Raw genomic sequence first — 15,840 nt, 5'->3', positions numbered from 1 at the left:
AAAGAAATGGATAATTTTCTTCATATATACCACAAACAGACATGACCAGAAAAGAACTTAACATGATATATCATAGTCAAGATGTCAAAAATACAAAGAAACAATGCTAAAAGTAGTATGAGAACATTGTCAAGTCACATACAAAGGCAGGAACACCACAATAACAAGACCCATATCAGTAATTCTAAAAATTAAAAAAAAAAACATGAAGTGAAATACTTCAACCTCAGAAAGCAAATAACTATGAACCAAAAATGTTATACCCAGTGATATTATGTTTAAAAACTGAGCAAGATACACACAAATTAAAGCAGTCTGTGGTAACCAAGTGAAAATAGAGAAAAATTTCCAAAGACTACCATATGAATGGTGAAACATGAGTCAGCTGCAAAGGGGAATGAAGCCCGGTCATCTGCAGGAACACGATGAACACTGACAACACCAACCTGGGTAAAACAGTCAGACACCATCATACCATCTCATCACACTCCTGAGAAAACTAAAAAAGTTTATTACAGAATTCAAGGTCAAATCATAATTGGCAAAGAAAGGAGGGGAAAGAGACCAGCAAACAAAGTTAGAGAGAGAAAGGAGGAGTAAGTTCTCATGGTATGTCACACAGCCCAGTGCTCTAGTCAGTAACAGCCAATCCTCAAGGTAGCTGGAAAACAAATCTGAACACTCTCGCCACGAAGAAACAGTTGTTGCTTAAGGAAGTATTTAATACAGAGAGATAATACTTGAGGTAATGGGACCCAACACACTAATTTGATCATTAAGCAATGTATAACACCCCAGAGAACCATAGGTATTCCATGTGCAAGTATTACGTCAATTAAAATACAACTGAAAAATTGATCAAGACAAAATTACTGAAGTAAAAAGGGCAAATGTAAATAGAAAGCTTGAAGTCTTTGCAGGAGAGTCTGAAGGGATTTAAAGGTGACCAGAGCAGACAGCTTTATCAATGCATTCCATCTTAATTCTACAGAGGATCTAATTGTATAGGTAACTATTCTAGGCTACAGAGAAATATTTATTCATTTTATCCTGTGAAGCTGGAAAACCTTAGAACTCAAACTTGCCAGGGAAAAATATGGAAAACCATGTGCATGACAGTTTAATACATTACACAAAATCCAAGCTCCAGCTGAATACAAAATGTTAACCGTCAAGAAAGTTCACCCCCCCAAACACAAACACAGTTCAATACTTCAAACCCTATGATTACAACAAATTATATCAAACAGGACTGAAGAGATGGCTCGAAGGTAAGGGCACTTCCCACCAAGCCTGACAACCTGAGTTAGATTCCCAGGACCCACAAACCACTCTGTATATACACACACACACACACACACACACACACACACACACACACACACACACGTTAAAAAAAAAAAGCTTTTAATACGAAAAATGAAGGACGAACCATATGATGATAATAATATCTACCCCAAAAGTACCTTGCAAAAGTTTAATCATTACTTGTAAGTAACTGAGTATTTAAATAACATTTCCTAACAAAATTATTTATACACATATAAAGAGATGACACATTTGAAATTTTCTCTATATACAAGTATTTGCACTCTCTTATGTAAGTATATATACTTACAACATAGACTTATATAAGTGCATACATTCATACACATAAATCAACATAAAGCATATTATTAGAGTATATGGCAAATATATATACATATACATATGTTTGTATTTGTAAATATATGTATATATTTACCAAAAGCCTAAATAGCATGTAATTATACAATTGTACTTATTCTTTGTTAAAGTATTAGTTTACCTGTTTGGGAAGTCGGAACAAGGAATTCTTATAGAAAATGTCTTTAGCCTGGCTCCATGTACCATCAATGATGATGATTGTGGAAGGATAAACAGGAGAATCTAATATAAATTCTTCCAAATTAGTAGCTTCAGCCCCTGGATATAATATTAATGTACCAGAGTCCCGGCAAACAGTTGAAAGTTCAATATCTCTAAAACAATAATTTTTAAGATATCTTTATTAGGTATAGGGAACACAAAAATTTAATACACTTAGTGATTGCCTAAGCAAAGCTGCCCTCTCAAGGAAATCTGTCCAATCAAATTGAGTAACCAGTTCAAAGGTTACTCAAAAGCCTCTGAATCTGGTGCCTGGCATGTTGTCTCCACAGCCACAGTTCTTCCTGCCAAGTCTTTCCTAGCCAATGACCAGTGACATCGTTTTTAACCCTCCCAAAGAAACTCCTATGTGGGAAAGACCCGCTCCCAACTGCCCGCCAGTCTGCTCACTTACCGCTCTTCACTGAAGCGGCGGCCAATCTTTACTGTGCACTTGTCAGGGGGCAAGCATGCTGCTAGCAGAGGAACCGTGCGCAAGACTTTGCTTTCCTTTAAAGAAAAATTAAAAGATTGAGTCATTACCCAGGTAAACACTTTTAAAACTTTCTTGGAATTGAATGATCAAGTGCTTGCTCTCAGGTACAAGGAACTGAGTGTCAGCAGCAGTGTTGCAGAAAGAAAAACTTTTCTGAGAAACATTTGGTTTCTAACTTTATATATTTTTACAAATCTTTTACCTAAGACCAGACTTTAAGAAGCAATAACATTTCTCTAGTTTATCAGTATTAAGCATAACACAAGCACATTTTTAAAATTTATTTAAATATATTTATAGGCTAATGGTTAGAATTATAAATTATAGGGGGAAAATGCTTTATAGATATGTATGCAAATGCCATAATAAAATCCATTATGCATAATTGATAAATATTAGCAATAAACTAAATGAATTATAAATGTGTTAAACTGAATAATTTATTTTGATAAGCTTTTTATTTCAACAGTAATTACATTTTGAACATATCAGCTTGCAGATGATAGCCTGTATCTCTATACCAAAAAAGTAGCAACACATGCAAAATATAAAACAAAGTACATGTCAAAATGACAGAGCCACAAATTTAGAGACTTGCTAATGGCCAAATGGAACAGTTTAAGCAACCAATATTAGACTCTAATACAAAATACAAAAGTCTCCACACTGTTACCTGAAGATTAATAACTAACTAATGAGAGAAAGGGAAGTAGCTTTCTTACACAACTCTAAGTCCCCAGTGAAAACACTGCCCACTCCAGAAAGTTTCCTTCCTCCTCCCATGGAAGTGGGCTGCACTTGCAGGATTCAGACCCAAGCACAAAGCTGACCACCATCTGTAGTGATATTTTGTTTGTGCTGTAACAAATAAAGCTTGCCTAAAGATGAGAGTGGAAAGTCAAAGGCCAGGCAGTGGTGGCACACACCTTTAATCCTAGCACTTGGGAGACTAAGCAGGTGGATCTCTCTGTGAGTTCAAGGCCACCCTTGACTACTGAATCAGTCTAAAAGAGAAACAGAGCTCACACCTTTGATCCCAGCACTTGGGAGGTGGAGATAGGAGTGATATGGCTGAGTGGAGAGGGGAATATAAGACAGGAAGAGACAGGAGCTCATGGCGTTCAGTCTGAGGACTTGTAGAGACGGGATATGCCATTCAGTCTGAGGATTTCATAGAGGTAAGAACTAGTAGCTGGCTGCTCTGCTTCTGTGATCTTTCAGCTTTCCACCCAATACTGACTCCAGGTTGTTATTATTAAGACCAATTAGAAATCGCACTACAACAATCAGTGGTTGTCTTCAGCATCCTAGCTTCCACTGCTAAGAACAAGCTTTCTTGTCACCACAACTGCATCGTTAGTCCTGTGGAGACAACCAGCTAGCCACTGTGCCTTAGGTCATATAATCCTCTCCACATCTCCCTCCTGGAGCCCAACCAAATGGCTTTCAGTCTCATTTTTATGGGAGAACCATGAAACTGTCAAATCTGTTTATACAAAGCAGTGTGCTAAAGTTACACACAAGCAGCCAGGTGAACAAAAGGAAGGCCAGAAAGTCTCTTTGCTGATAGGGAAGATCAATCTGGATGTGCCTGTCTAGTCATAAAACACATCCATAGTGGACACAGTCTTAAACTGGTCATTTAAAGTGGGGACTGTGGTTTTCAAAAAACTGTAAGAGATTTCAAAATACAAAAATTACCACAAATCAATTTTTAAAACTGTATTTTGAAGGACATCTAATACCATACGACAACGTAACAGTGGAAAAGTACCATATCTGCACCATAATATGGAAACAATAATAACCAAAATTCAGGTTTTAATCCTGTATGACCATAACACTTTGTTTTCTGTAAATGTAAGTTGTACAGTCTTATAATTTTAACTGCAGTAATAATTCAGTGACACAGTTGCCAGAATCATAAGAGCCTGCTGTCAAGTCTGGGAGAGGAGCTGTCAACAAATAATTTGCAACAAAGAAACAGTATTCATCATTCACAAAACAGAAAAGACTAATTTATTCTACATCTTCGTTGTAATATGCTTCGTTTGCATACGCTATTCAAAGAGGCAAAAGAGCTCTCACTTGGGTTACCACTAAATCCGTTTACATCATGCACTGAGTAGTTTTATATTAACTAATTTATAATTTCCTGTAGTTTCCTTACATCTCCTCATCACAAATCAAAACTAACAAACACACATACACACCGGCACATATCTAATCCTAAACAGAGTGGAACAGTGGTAGCTGACAAGCCTTACAGATGGCACAGGACAAACTAAAAGAAAGAAAATTTTACTTGCATATCCATCTTGTAAGAGTAAAAATGCTAAAATAAGTATTTACTCCAGCAAGAAAAGCCATCAGGGAGCCAAGACGCTGACGAGAGTTTTAAAAGCAGTCATTTTTCTCAGCTCTTTATTCACAAAATTGCATCTTTTCATCTTACAAACCTGTTGGAGCTCTAAATCTCTACCTCAGAACAGCAGAATTGTATGAAACATTGTATCAAGCATGTGATCCTCAACTATCATCATAGATAAAGCTTTCTTCCTTAAAAAGCAAACACTTATCAGCAATAGCGGTGTTTCTGAGACTGCACAACTATGAGGAATGAGCATGTTTACATGTGTGTTCTCTGCTGCGCTCAGACTCCACCTGAAGACATACCGTTTACAAACTTTAACTCACCTCTGCTGGATGCTGAACTATGTACAAACGGGTGGAGATCTGGAGTGGGTACACGGGTAGATATGGACACAAGCAGACTTTCTGGGGCCGGCTAGAGAGGAAAAAGAGCAAAGAGAAGCTTTAAAATGTGATATAACATCATCCAAATACATCACATCATGCCATGTTTATATCTAAAGAGGTCTGGAAGCTAAGCTACGTACTTTCAAAATGAAACACCATTAATTCACTTAATGAGACATTTTAGACATGAAAATTATGAACGAGATTTAAGTAAATTTTCCCCAGTCATAGAAACTCTGGACTTTGCAGCGCACTAGAGTTCAGTTTAGCTAGAAACCACCCCCCACCAAAAAAAGAAGGAAAAAACAAAACAAAAAACAAACGAACAAACAAACAACAACAAAAAAAAACAAGTGCTATTAACTGTTGAACTATCTCTCCAGTACCAACCACAGCAACCAAAACAGAAAAGGCACTATCAAAGGTATCTCAATTCCGGATCTAAAACTATATTACAAAGCCACAGTAACACGATCAACACTGTAATGACAGAGAAAAAAAAAAACAAAAACACTGACCAAAAGAACAGAATATAGAATCCATAAATAAACCCACATGTCAAAAGACACCCAGTCTTTGACAAAGGAGTCAGAAATATACACTGGGGAAAAAAGACAGCACTTGTGCTATTAAAACAGGACATTGACATTTTAAAGAATGAAAGCAAATCTGTTTTTCTGTCCAAATACAAAACAATTCAAAATACATCAAAGATCCTCACTAAGCCTGAGAATGAAAGTGCTAGGTGAAAAAGTAAGCATATGAAGGGCCCTCTGTAAAGGAATCAAAAGCACAGGAAATGACCCAAGAACTGACAGTTGACCGCTGGGATTGCAAGAAATTAAAAAGCCTCTCAACAGCAAAGAAAATGATGAGCAGAGTGAAGACTGAGGCTACAGAATGAATCTTTGAGAACTAAATATGTGACTGGAAATTATTATCTACAATCCATAAAAAACTGCAAAAATAAAAAACCAAATCACCCAATAAGCAAAAGGTCAAAATGAGGTGAATAGATAATTTTCAAAGAAGAAATACAGAAGATCAATAAACACTTGAAGTGTGCTTATGGCTATAACGACATGTGACACCTGCCATGCTCCAGCATAACAAGTGAAAGCCTATCAGTATACTTACAGGACTGATCACTGTCTGATCCCACCTCTATTTAAGTGTGATGGAGCACAGGATAAGAAACACGTATGGTAAACTACAGAGTGTGGGAAAACTGGCTGAAATAGCTATTACAGCAACCAGCTCTTTCTATGAATACTAAAGACATATCTAAATCCCAGCTTCCCAAACTATGGTTCACAAACCAATATGAGGCAAATATCTCAACGAGTGAGTCACAAAAATCTGACAGCAGCAAGGGTTTCTGATGGTACGATGACCACAGAGCAACAAAATCAAACATGTAACAAGCCTGAGGTGTGCCTGGTAGCACCTACCCAAATAGCATTGCACATGTTTTCCCTGCAGCCTTGATTCTGAGCACATAATACGCATACTTTGCATGAACATGCTACTACACTATGCAGCACCATCAAACTTTTGCTTCTTAAAACACCCTAGCTCAATCTCAGACTACTATATCTGAAGACTGTCAGAGCCTTTTGAATTTTTAAAGAAGCAGTTACCAAAGGACAAACAAAAAAATAGTGAATGAAAAAGTCAGTGAAACCATTTTCTCTTCATGAAAATATGACCTTTCCTAGCCAACCAGTTCAGTTGCCCTGACAACTCTATCACTAGGCAACCCTGCATATGATTAAAACAACCCACAACTGATACAATGTATATAGACTGGAAAACTATAAAGACCTGACCAGTACACCACACTTTGGAGTTTCCTGAAGTGGAGCCCTGGAAACTTGCTGAAGTTATGAGTCACTAGCTCCTGTGGGTATGAAGCTATCATCTCTAGCAGTGCCGTGTGGAACAGCTCCCTGTGTACCTGAGCTACTGCTACTCTAGACTGCCACAAAGACCACGGCAGAAAAGAAGCACCTGGGCTGCTCTGGTGCAAACTATCACTCTTGTCCTATACGTTTCTGGTATCAAAAGTGGCCTATAGCTGAGAAGTCTAAACTTCCTCCATTTTACAAGCTGGGTCCAAGTTTCAGTTTCTTAAACAAAGGACTATTACTCAAAACACCGTGACAACAGAGATGAGGAAGAGAACACACAACAAGGTCTGCGTCAGCCCCACAGTATCTTACAGCGATGACCAAATTTGACAGTTCCAGTAACCCCCTTGAAACTTACCCAAGTATGTCCAAAGATTAAAACCTCAGCCTATCAAAAATGTACTAATATAACTGCTACCTGTTTAACCAATTATATTTGAGATGACCTAACTCTTCCTGAAGTTCTCCTGGCTGTGCTTAAAAGGAGTCTGCATGCTCCTCTCAGAGTTACTGCCATTTTGTACAGGTGAATGACCCACATGCTGGTAATAAAAGCTCTTTGCTTTTACATACTATCTGAGTCTAGGGTCTCCTTCAGGATGTTCTCAGGCCCCTACATAGCCAGGCAATGGTGGCACATACCTTTAATCCCAGCATTTGGGAGGCAGAAAGGCGGATCTCCGAGTTTAAGACCAGCCTGGTATAAAGAGCGAGTTTCAGGACAACCAGGGCTACGCAGAGAAATCTTGAAAAACCAAGGGATGGGGAAACTATAGTTGTCTATTTTCCAGAATATTTCACTAATCCCACCTATCTCCAGGACCTGATTCTTCATCTTTATCTGCTGCAGTACACTATTCTAGACACCAGAGTTCCACACCAACCTAGGAAATGGTTTTATTGTTTAACTATGTGTCTGAAATGTATAACCAATAGTATACATTTATATCATCTCCACAGCAAATTGTGTACCCATGTTTTATTTGAGACCAAGTCCTCTAGTCCTGGTTGGCACTAAACTCATTTATACCAAGCCATCCTTAAACATGTGAGGATCTTGGTTCTACTATCAAAAGTGCTGGCATTGTGTGCTTTACCATAACCTGCCACCACAGGGCCCATTCATGATGTGGAGGTTTCTGACTTACCCCAAACTGTGATTACCTGAGGATGCCATGTAATTCTTAATCTTCCTACCTTTCCAAGATCTGGGACTAGAACTGAATAATCAACTTCTAGCCCCTTATCCTACATATGCTTGACTACCATTGGAGATCATATTAATATAATGCAAGGGCTTTGCTACAGTGTCAGATACAGGACAGCAAGATCTGGCCTCCTCTTTTTGTTGCTGTTTCTAACACTGGCATAGCAGGATCTTAAACAGTGCTTTGTATATGAAGGACTATCTACATTCCCTCTTACCTCCACAGTGGGATGCTTTCCTTCTCTTACAAAATTTCCTATCCCATCCCTTCATTTTCTTACACGTATTTCATACCTCCTTCATGTTCTCTACAGCACTTAAGCAATTCATTCTACAATAAATGAAAGCCTGGATTTCTGGTCCCTGTTAGAATATTCTATGACCAACTTAATAAATGGTAAGATGTAAGAGGGAAAACTGCTACTGAAGAAAAGAGCTAAGCATTTGAGTAAACACTCTAAGTGTGATGTAAGCTAAAATTAATTGCTTTGTCTCTGCTTTGGTAACCTCATAAAACAGCATTACCTATGTATTTAACCTTAATCTATAGTAACCTAATTCTAATTACAATTACTAACTATAGCTCTTTTGTGTGAATGTGTGTGTGAGCACATTTGTGTGCAAGTGCACATGCAAGTGCATACATGTGCATATGGAGGCAAGTTGGCAACTTAAGGCATCATTCCTCAGAAGCTATCCACACTAGTTATTGAGAAATGGTCTCCACCCACTTGGACCTTGCCAAGTAGACTGGTTGGCCAGAAAGTCTAACTCCATTTTCCTACATCTTGAAGCTGGCATGTGCCAACACACCCAGCTTTGTTTTTTTGTTTGTTTTGTTTTGCTTGCTTGCTTGCATGGTTTTAGTTCCGTTTTGACACAGGGTCTCTTCTATGTAGTCCTGGCTATTCCAGAACTTTCTATGTAGACCAAGCTGGCCTTAAACTCACAGAGATCTACCTGCCTCTGCATCAACAGTGTGTGTCCCCACTCCCAGCTACAGCAAGCTTTTCCTGGGAGCTCTAGCAATCAAACTCAGGTTCTCATGCATGTATAATAGGTACTTTAACAACTGAGTCATCTCTCCAGTCCCAAACCACAGTTCTTTAAAATATCTTATCATTTCAATTGACCAACTCTATATTTAGTGAGTTACTTTATAATGAGAATTTGTGTCTGTTACCTTAAATACTTTCTCTTTCTGCAGTACATGCAGTAATGATGACTAACTGTTCAGTCATTAAACTCTCTCTTAATAGTAAGTGCAGAGTAATTGTCTGCACTCTTAACTCTTTGAAAAAGAAAGAATAAAAAGATATATATATATATATATATATATATATATATATATAAACTTAAACCTGAAGGTTATTTTATATTATATTTTGGATAGACATTAAACAAAAACCCATAGCTGTATATATTAAATAATTCAATCAATTCCTATTTTAATATACATAACATGTATATATTAAATGTTAGATGTGTATCTAACTATAATATAATGAGCAAAGAACTGGATTTCTCCATTCACTACCTTTATAATGCATTGTAAATACATTATTGTTTTTCCACTCAATGGGGTTTATCTTCTTTAAAAATCTATATAACCCAATAAATTTTAATTATATTCTTAAAACATAAATAGAAACTACAAGGAATTTTCCTAAGAGAACCGAGTACAATAAGCTTTTTCTTTGTTTCTCTCTAGAGATGTAGGAACAAATACGTGGTCCACCTATGAGACACAGACTGACAGACTTCCTTGGCAAGTGAGGCCCAGGGTAACCTGTCACTACGAGCGCAAGCCCTTTGACAGCCTGTGGGCTAATGCAGTTATGTCTGGCATGGATCTGAGATGTTAGGGCCTACAAAAACATCTTTCAAAGCCTAATTTAATTAAGTCCCTTACATAATAGTCACTGAAAGCTTTTCCCTATTACAGTAACGATTTTAATCAAGATAATCTCACATAAGGAAAAAGTAAACTTTAAAGATGTATGAATAGATTTAGAATAATTACTGTTTGTAGCAAGGAGGTCGCTTTGTTTGTTCCTGGCTGCTTAACCCCAAAATAATCACACAGAAACTGTATTAATTAAATCACTGGTTGATCCATTAGCGCTAGCTTCTTATTGGCTAGCTCTTACATATTAATTTAACCCATTTCTATTAACCTGTGTAGTACCACGTGGCAGTGGCTTACTGGGTAAAGTTCCATCCAGCTCTGGCAGGGCTACATGACTTCTCTCAGACTCTGTCCTCCTTCTCTCAGGATACAGCCTCGCTTTCCCTGCCTAGTTCTGTTCTTCCCTGCCATAGGCTCAAAGCAGTTCTTTATTCATTAACCAACAAAAGCAACACACAGAAAGAAGGACCTCCTACACCACTGTTTTAAAGGATTTTTACTCACTAACTAAAGAAACATGTAAACCTGCCCCCAAAAAATAGTTTAAATTTTCCAAAACACAACAATTTTTTAATACTCTCAAAAGTGGAAGAAAATTAGGAACTCCACAGCTCTTTACTATATTAACTGTCTACAACACAGCACACAGAAAAATGGCAACAACTTTCTCATTTTAAAGCAGGCTTTAGAAGACTAAATCCCACAGTGCCCTCTGCTGTCTTTTTTAAAAGATATATTCACTTTTATTCATGTGTGTGCACATGCTTGCAATATCTGCATGTGATCTGCATGCAGGTGCCTAAGAGGCCAGACGAGGGCATTGGATCTCTTGGAACTGGAGCTACACAGGCAGCTGTGAGCATTGTGGTGGGCACTATACAAATCCAGTACCCCTGGAAGAGCAACATGCAAGCTTAACCACTGAGCCATTTCATCTCTCCAGCCCCCCACTATTCCTGATGTGTTTTAAAGAAACTAGAATGATCTGGAAGATGAATGCTAGTTATTAATTTTTTAGCAATACACTCAGATTGACCAATGAAAAGACAAACACCTGTATAAATGTTTGACACTACACATTTTCATCCCATATATAGCAAGTTCTTCCATGTATGACTGTTTCTTATTTAAGTAACTATAATATTTTCATATCCCCCCCAGCTGTTTTTCTTACTGGATTCTTTTATAACTGACTTTAGGAGTTGAGGAAAACAGAAAAGAGAAAAATTGCTATTATAAGTTGTCTAATTAGACTCAAGGCCCACTCAAGAAGAGAGAAATCAGGCCTAGTACTGGAAACCTCGTCAGCCTCCTTAGGCTAGAAGATCATGGACATTAGAAATCTACTACTGCCATTTGCTAGACCAGTATAATTCCTTACTGTATTCTAAATCTTATCCTCATGCCCACAGATAAGTGCATACTCCTTATCACAGAAGACTCTCTTTAGAGCAAATGGATAGCATTACAGAAAATCAGAACTGGACACAACATGAAGACAGCAGATTGTAGGGAGCCCAGCCCCAACAGATACATCTATATCATAGCTCCTACATCATGGCTCAGAAAACAATGGAAGAAGAATGTGCAGAAAGAGCCAGAACACCAGGAATTCAGCTGTGAAACAGCCTCTACTAGAAATGGCTACACAAATAACGTGGAAGGGGGCAATTTTGATAGGGTGTCACCCATAGACAAAGAATCACAATGAGTTCTGGGAGAGGAGAATTAGTCTTTCCCAGGGATAAGCCCCTTATTGGTTGCCCGATGCAGTTTCGGCTCTGACACCATATAAACACAAACAACAACAAAAATGAACTCAGCAAGCTGTATTTACATATTATGTATTTGTGAACATCACCCATACATACATGCATGCATACATAACTACATATATGACAAGAAAAATCAAAGAAAAGAGGTTATGAACCTGTGGGGGGGGGCAATGGAAGGATTGGAGGGAAGGTACCCGAGAGGGCTGGAGGGAGGAAATGGGGATGATGTAACAATATTCTTTCAATTAAAAACATATTTTAAGACAAAAAAGTTACTGTTGTAAAAGAGGAGAACACCTGTCCTAGAAGACATGCCTACAGTAGTGGGGAAAACAAGGAAGAGTGTATGTGCTGTGGACTTGCGTCTTATTCTTGGCTCCTGCAGGCCTTACCTAACTGAAAAATAATAAATGATGACATTTACTATTATATGAGGAAATACATCTTCAACAGATTCTTCCTTTCTTTTAAATATCAATCTTATGTATGTTTATAAGACACATGTAGTATTAGTAAATAATGTGTATGTAATTATAAATATATGTATTACAGATATATACTAATTTTTTAATCATCTGTGGAATATGATCCAGAAAACTTCCATTAGTGCCATGGAGATAAGTTTGTTCTTACCATCAGATCCATAATTTTTAAGTCGTCTTAGTGAGTGGTGTTGTAATAAGCTTTCGGGGGTAAAATACATGGTAAACCAAAAGCCCTGCATCCAGAGATGGCATATATAAAAAGCCTTAGTCACTGTGATTGCTGTGAAAAGACTCCATGACCAAGGCAAGTCATAAAAGAAAGCATTTAATCTTGAGTTTGTGATTACAGAGGGTCAGAGTCCCGACCTTCACAGCAAGGAGCATGGCAGGTGTGACCCTGGAACAGTGGTTGAGAGCTCACACGTGGAAACAAAGCATCAAGCATTGAGGTGAAGAGACAATGGGAATGGTAGAGTCTGCCCCCAGTGGTGACCTCCTCTAACAAGGCCACACTTCCTAATCCTTCCAAACTGTTCGAGCAACTGGGGACCAGTTATTTAAACACATGAACCTATGGGAGCCATTTTCATTCAAACTACCACAGCAACTATACAAAGGCCCTACTACACTGAAATAACAAAAATAGAAACCAAAAGACTGAGAACCTTATCATCTATATTCAGCTAACTATGATTTACTTTCTGTTCTTTTAAGAAAAACAGATAGATGGATGATAAACAGACAGTAGATGAGGATGGATGGATGGATGGATGGATGGAAGGATGGATGGATGGATTGAAGGAAGAAAGGAACAGTATGAGGGACGTATGTGAGTAAAAGAGAGAGCTCTCACCTAGTAAGCATCTACAATACCCCAGTTTTGATGCCTAAGACAGGAGAAACAAAAAAGATGGCAAGTAGTTGTCTTAGTAGCAAATTAATCAGTGTCCCCTCTGCAAACACTTCTATACTTCCATAATTTTTATTATTACTTATACATGTTTTCCTCCATATCAATTTTCTAAAGGAAACAATTTTAATCACTTTATATGCCATCAAGTGTTCATTATTAATCAGATACCAGACACTGGATAAATAATGATTGGAAAAAAATTAAAACTATCTGCTCCCTCCACTTCCCCACCCCACTCCCAAAAAAGACTGTTCTTTATTTTCTTCTAGTACTGAGGCCCTGTGCATACTAGGTCATATCTCCAGCCCATATATGACAGGACGCAAGCCTCCGTGTGATCATACAGCAGAAGCCATGTTCCCTCCTTAAGGCCAATTTAAGGGAGAAACACCCATCCTCACAACAAGTAGTCCAAGGTTAAAAGTAAAAAGCTATTTTCCAAAGACCAGCAGACTGAGAGGATCACGTTACTAGAAACACTTTCATTTGCTGATTCTTTCATCTTCTTTTCAAGAACTCTATGTTTTAAAATGAGTTTTTTTATTTTCCTAATTTTATTTCTATGCCTATTTCCTCAAAAAATATAAATGGAATTGAGAACTTTTTTTTAAGTAAAAAAGTATCTTAAGGCTTAGTTTAGTGTTAGTTTATTGCACGAGAACCCAATGTTATGAATAACCTATGGATTTGATGCTATCTTACCCAAAAGTGTTTTTGTTTGTTTCTTTAAGTAGTTTTGACGAACTCAACATTCGCATTAAACAGAGACCCACTGAGAGCTCCAGGGCGACACCTCCAGAAGGGTAATTTAGTTACAGTGAGCCGCAGATTAGCACAAATTCATAAGGCCTCTGGATTTGGGGGGGGGGATATCCTAACAATAAAGAGGCTGGGTAACAAGCAAAGCACTAATTCATAGATGATAATAAGAGTGAGATTTCACAGAAGAAAAAAGGGTAGGAAGTAAAAGAAGAGAGGGGGAAGGGGAGGCAAAGGGAGAAGGTAACATCTGCCACACACTTGTGACATTACAGGTGCGATGCAAACGTTCCTCCTGTGAAAGGCAGTAGCACCACTAGTGTACAAGGAGAAACTGCAGGCTCACATGAGGTAATAGCGTCCTCGGAAGAACACACTGCAGGAGCCACAACAGCTCGCGCTTCAAAACAGATGCCTTTAGTTAGGGCACTGCACTGACTCCATATGTCTGAAGCTCATGAAGTTTTACGTGCAGCTTTATGTAAACTGCTTTAGGCTCTACATGGATACCACTAAAACAGCTGGGGAAAAAAAAAAAACCTTAGACATTGCAAGAGACCTAGAAGAAAAAGGTCAATGCCCAAGTATCCATAAATAAAATGGCTAACAGTGACAGAGGATATGAGGTTGAATATCAGAATAGGTAAGAGGAAGTGAACAGTACAGTACAGAGAACAGGAGTAAAGGAAATAGTTCAAGGGCTGAGGAGATGGCTCGGTGTGTAAAAGCACTTGCTGTGTAAAAACCAAGGCTTGAGTTTAGAATCTCAGAGCCCACACAGAGCCAGGCACAGTGCCGCACATCTATAAACTCCCAGTGCTCCTAAGAGGAGAGGGGAGGAAGACGGGGATTCTTGCAAGCAAGCAGGTCAGCTAGCCTTGACTACACAGCAGCAAACAATGAGAGCCTGTCTCAAAACAGCAGGTGAGGGCCTGCACCCAAGGCTGTCCTCTGATCCCTGACACGTGTACCATGGCACACGCATACCCACACTCAAACACACACACACACATACACGTTTATTTGCATAGACGCAAATAAAGAAAGAATAGAGAGGGAGAAGGGGAGAGGGGAGTTAGTTCAAATCTGGAAAAAAACAAAAAGGATAGAAACTGCCTTCATGACAATTAAGTTCAACCCTGAGACAGAGGATTTCAGGCAGCAGAGAAGGGAAGAGATTCTCAAAGGGGGAAAAAAATTAGCAGAACAAAGGTAAAGAGTCAAACATAAAAATAACTGTTTAGGAGGAACAGTTCCAGATAGCAAGGTGGGGATGGATACATAGGAAGTGGAAGAGAAAGACACAAATCAGCAGACTGGGGATTGAGTTGCAGGCCTTTGTGCAGTAAATTCAGGAGTTTGAACCCTTTGCCTTTACCTAAAATACAAGCACAGATCTCCAGGAAAATAAAATGAGTAGGCTCAGATATTGAGTTGGTCTGACGATGAAATGCAACCTGGGAACCAGGAGTATGGAACTGTAAAAATTCAAGACAGTACATCAGTGAGAAAAAACAGGTAACAAAGAATAGCATAAGCCGCTCCGTTCTTGTGGAGCTTGAAGTAGTGAGTCCCTCCACCACTCTGAGCTCCTCAGTCTCATCATCCTTGCTACAGGGCAATCCACCTCACGTGTTTCTCCTCTGGAGCTCCTGATGACAACAGCCACGTTCCATTCATCTTCACACTGCCGGCGTCCAGCTTAGTGAAAGGTGCCAAACATCACAGTCATGCAGACC

General features: G+C 38.6%; 1 protein-coding gene across 3 annotated transcripts in view; it reads right to left on the bottom strand.

Annotated features, from left to right (window-relative positions):
- The window catches only part of Dtwd2 (DTW motif tRNA-uridine aminocarboxypropyltransferase 2), a 45,760-nt gene that overhangs the window by 21,073 nt on the left and 8,847 nt on the right, over window positions 1–15,840 (bottom strand). For all 3 annotated transcript variants that reach the window (XM_085699880.2, XM_087896066.1, XM_085699878.2), the window contains exons 2-4: window positions 5,081–5,171; window positions 2,303–2,397; window positions 1,808–2,000 (exon numbers count right to left, since the gene is read on the bottom strand). In XM_085699880.2, coding sequence (XP_085556006.2) covers window positions 1,808–2,000; window positions 2,303–2,397; window positions 5,081–5,171 — 379 coding nt within the window. The remainder of the gene's footprint in view (window positions 1–1,807; window positions 2,001–2,302; window positions 2,398–5,080; window positions 5,172–15,840) is intronic.

This window comes from Myodes glareolus, chromosome 13, assembly GCF_982192425.1.
Source record: "Myodes glareolus chromosome 13, mMyoGla1.1, whole genome shotgun sequence".
Taxonomy (NCBI): Eukaryota; Metazoa; Chordata; class Mammalia; order Rodentia; family Cricetidae; genus Myodes; species Myodes glareolus.
The sequence above is the reverse complement of the archived record's forward strand: the minus strand, read 5'-3'. Positions and strand labels throughout refer to the sequence as shown.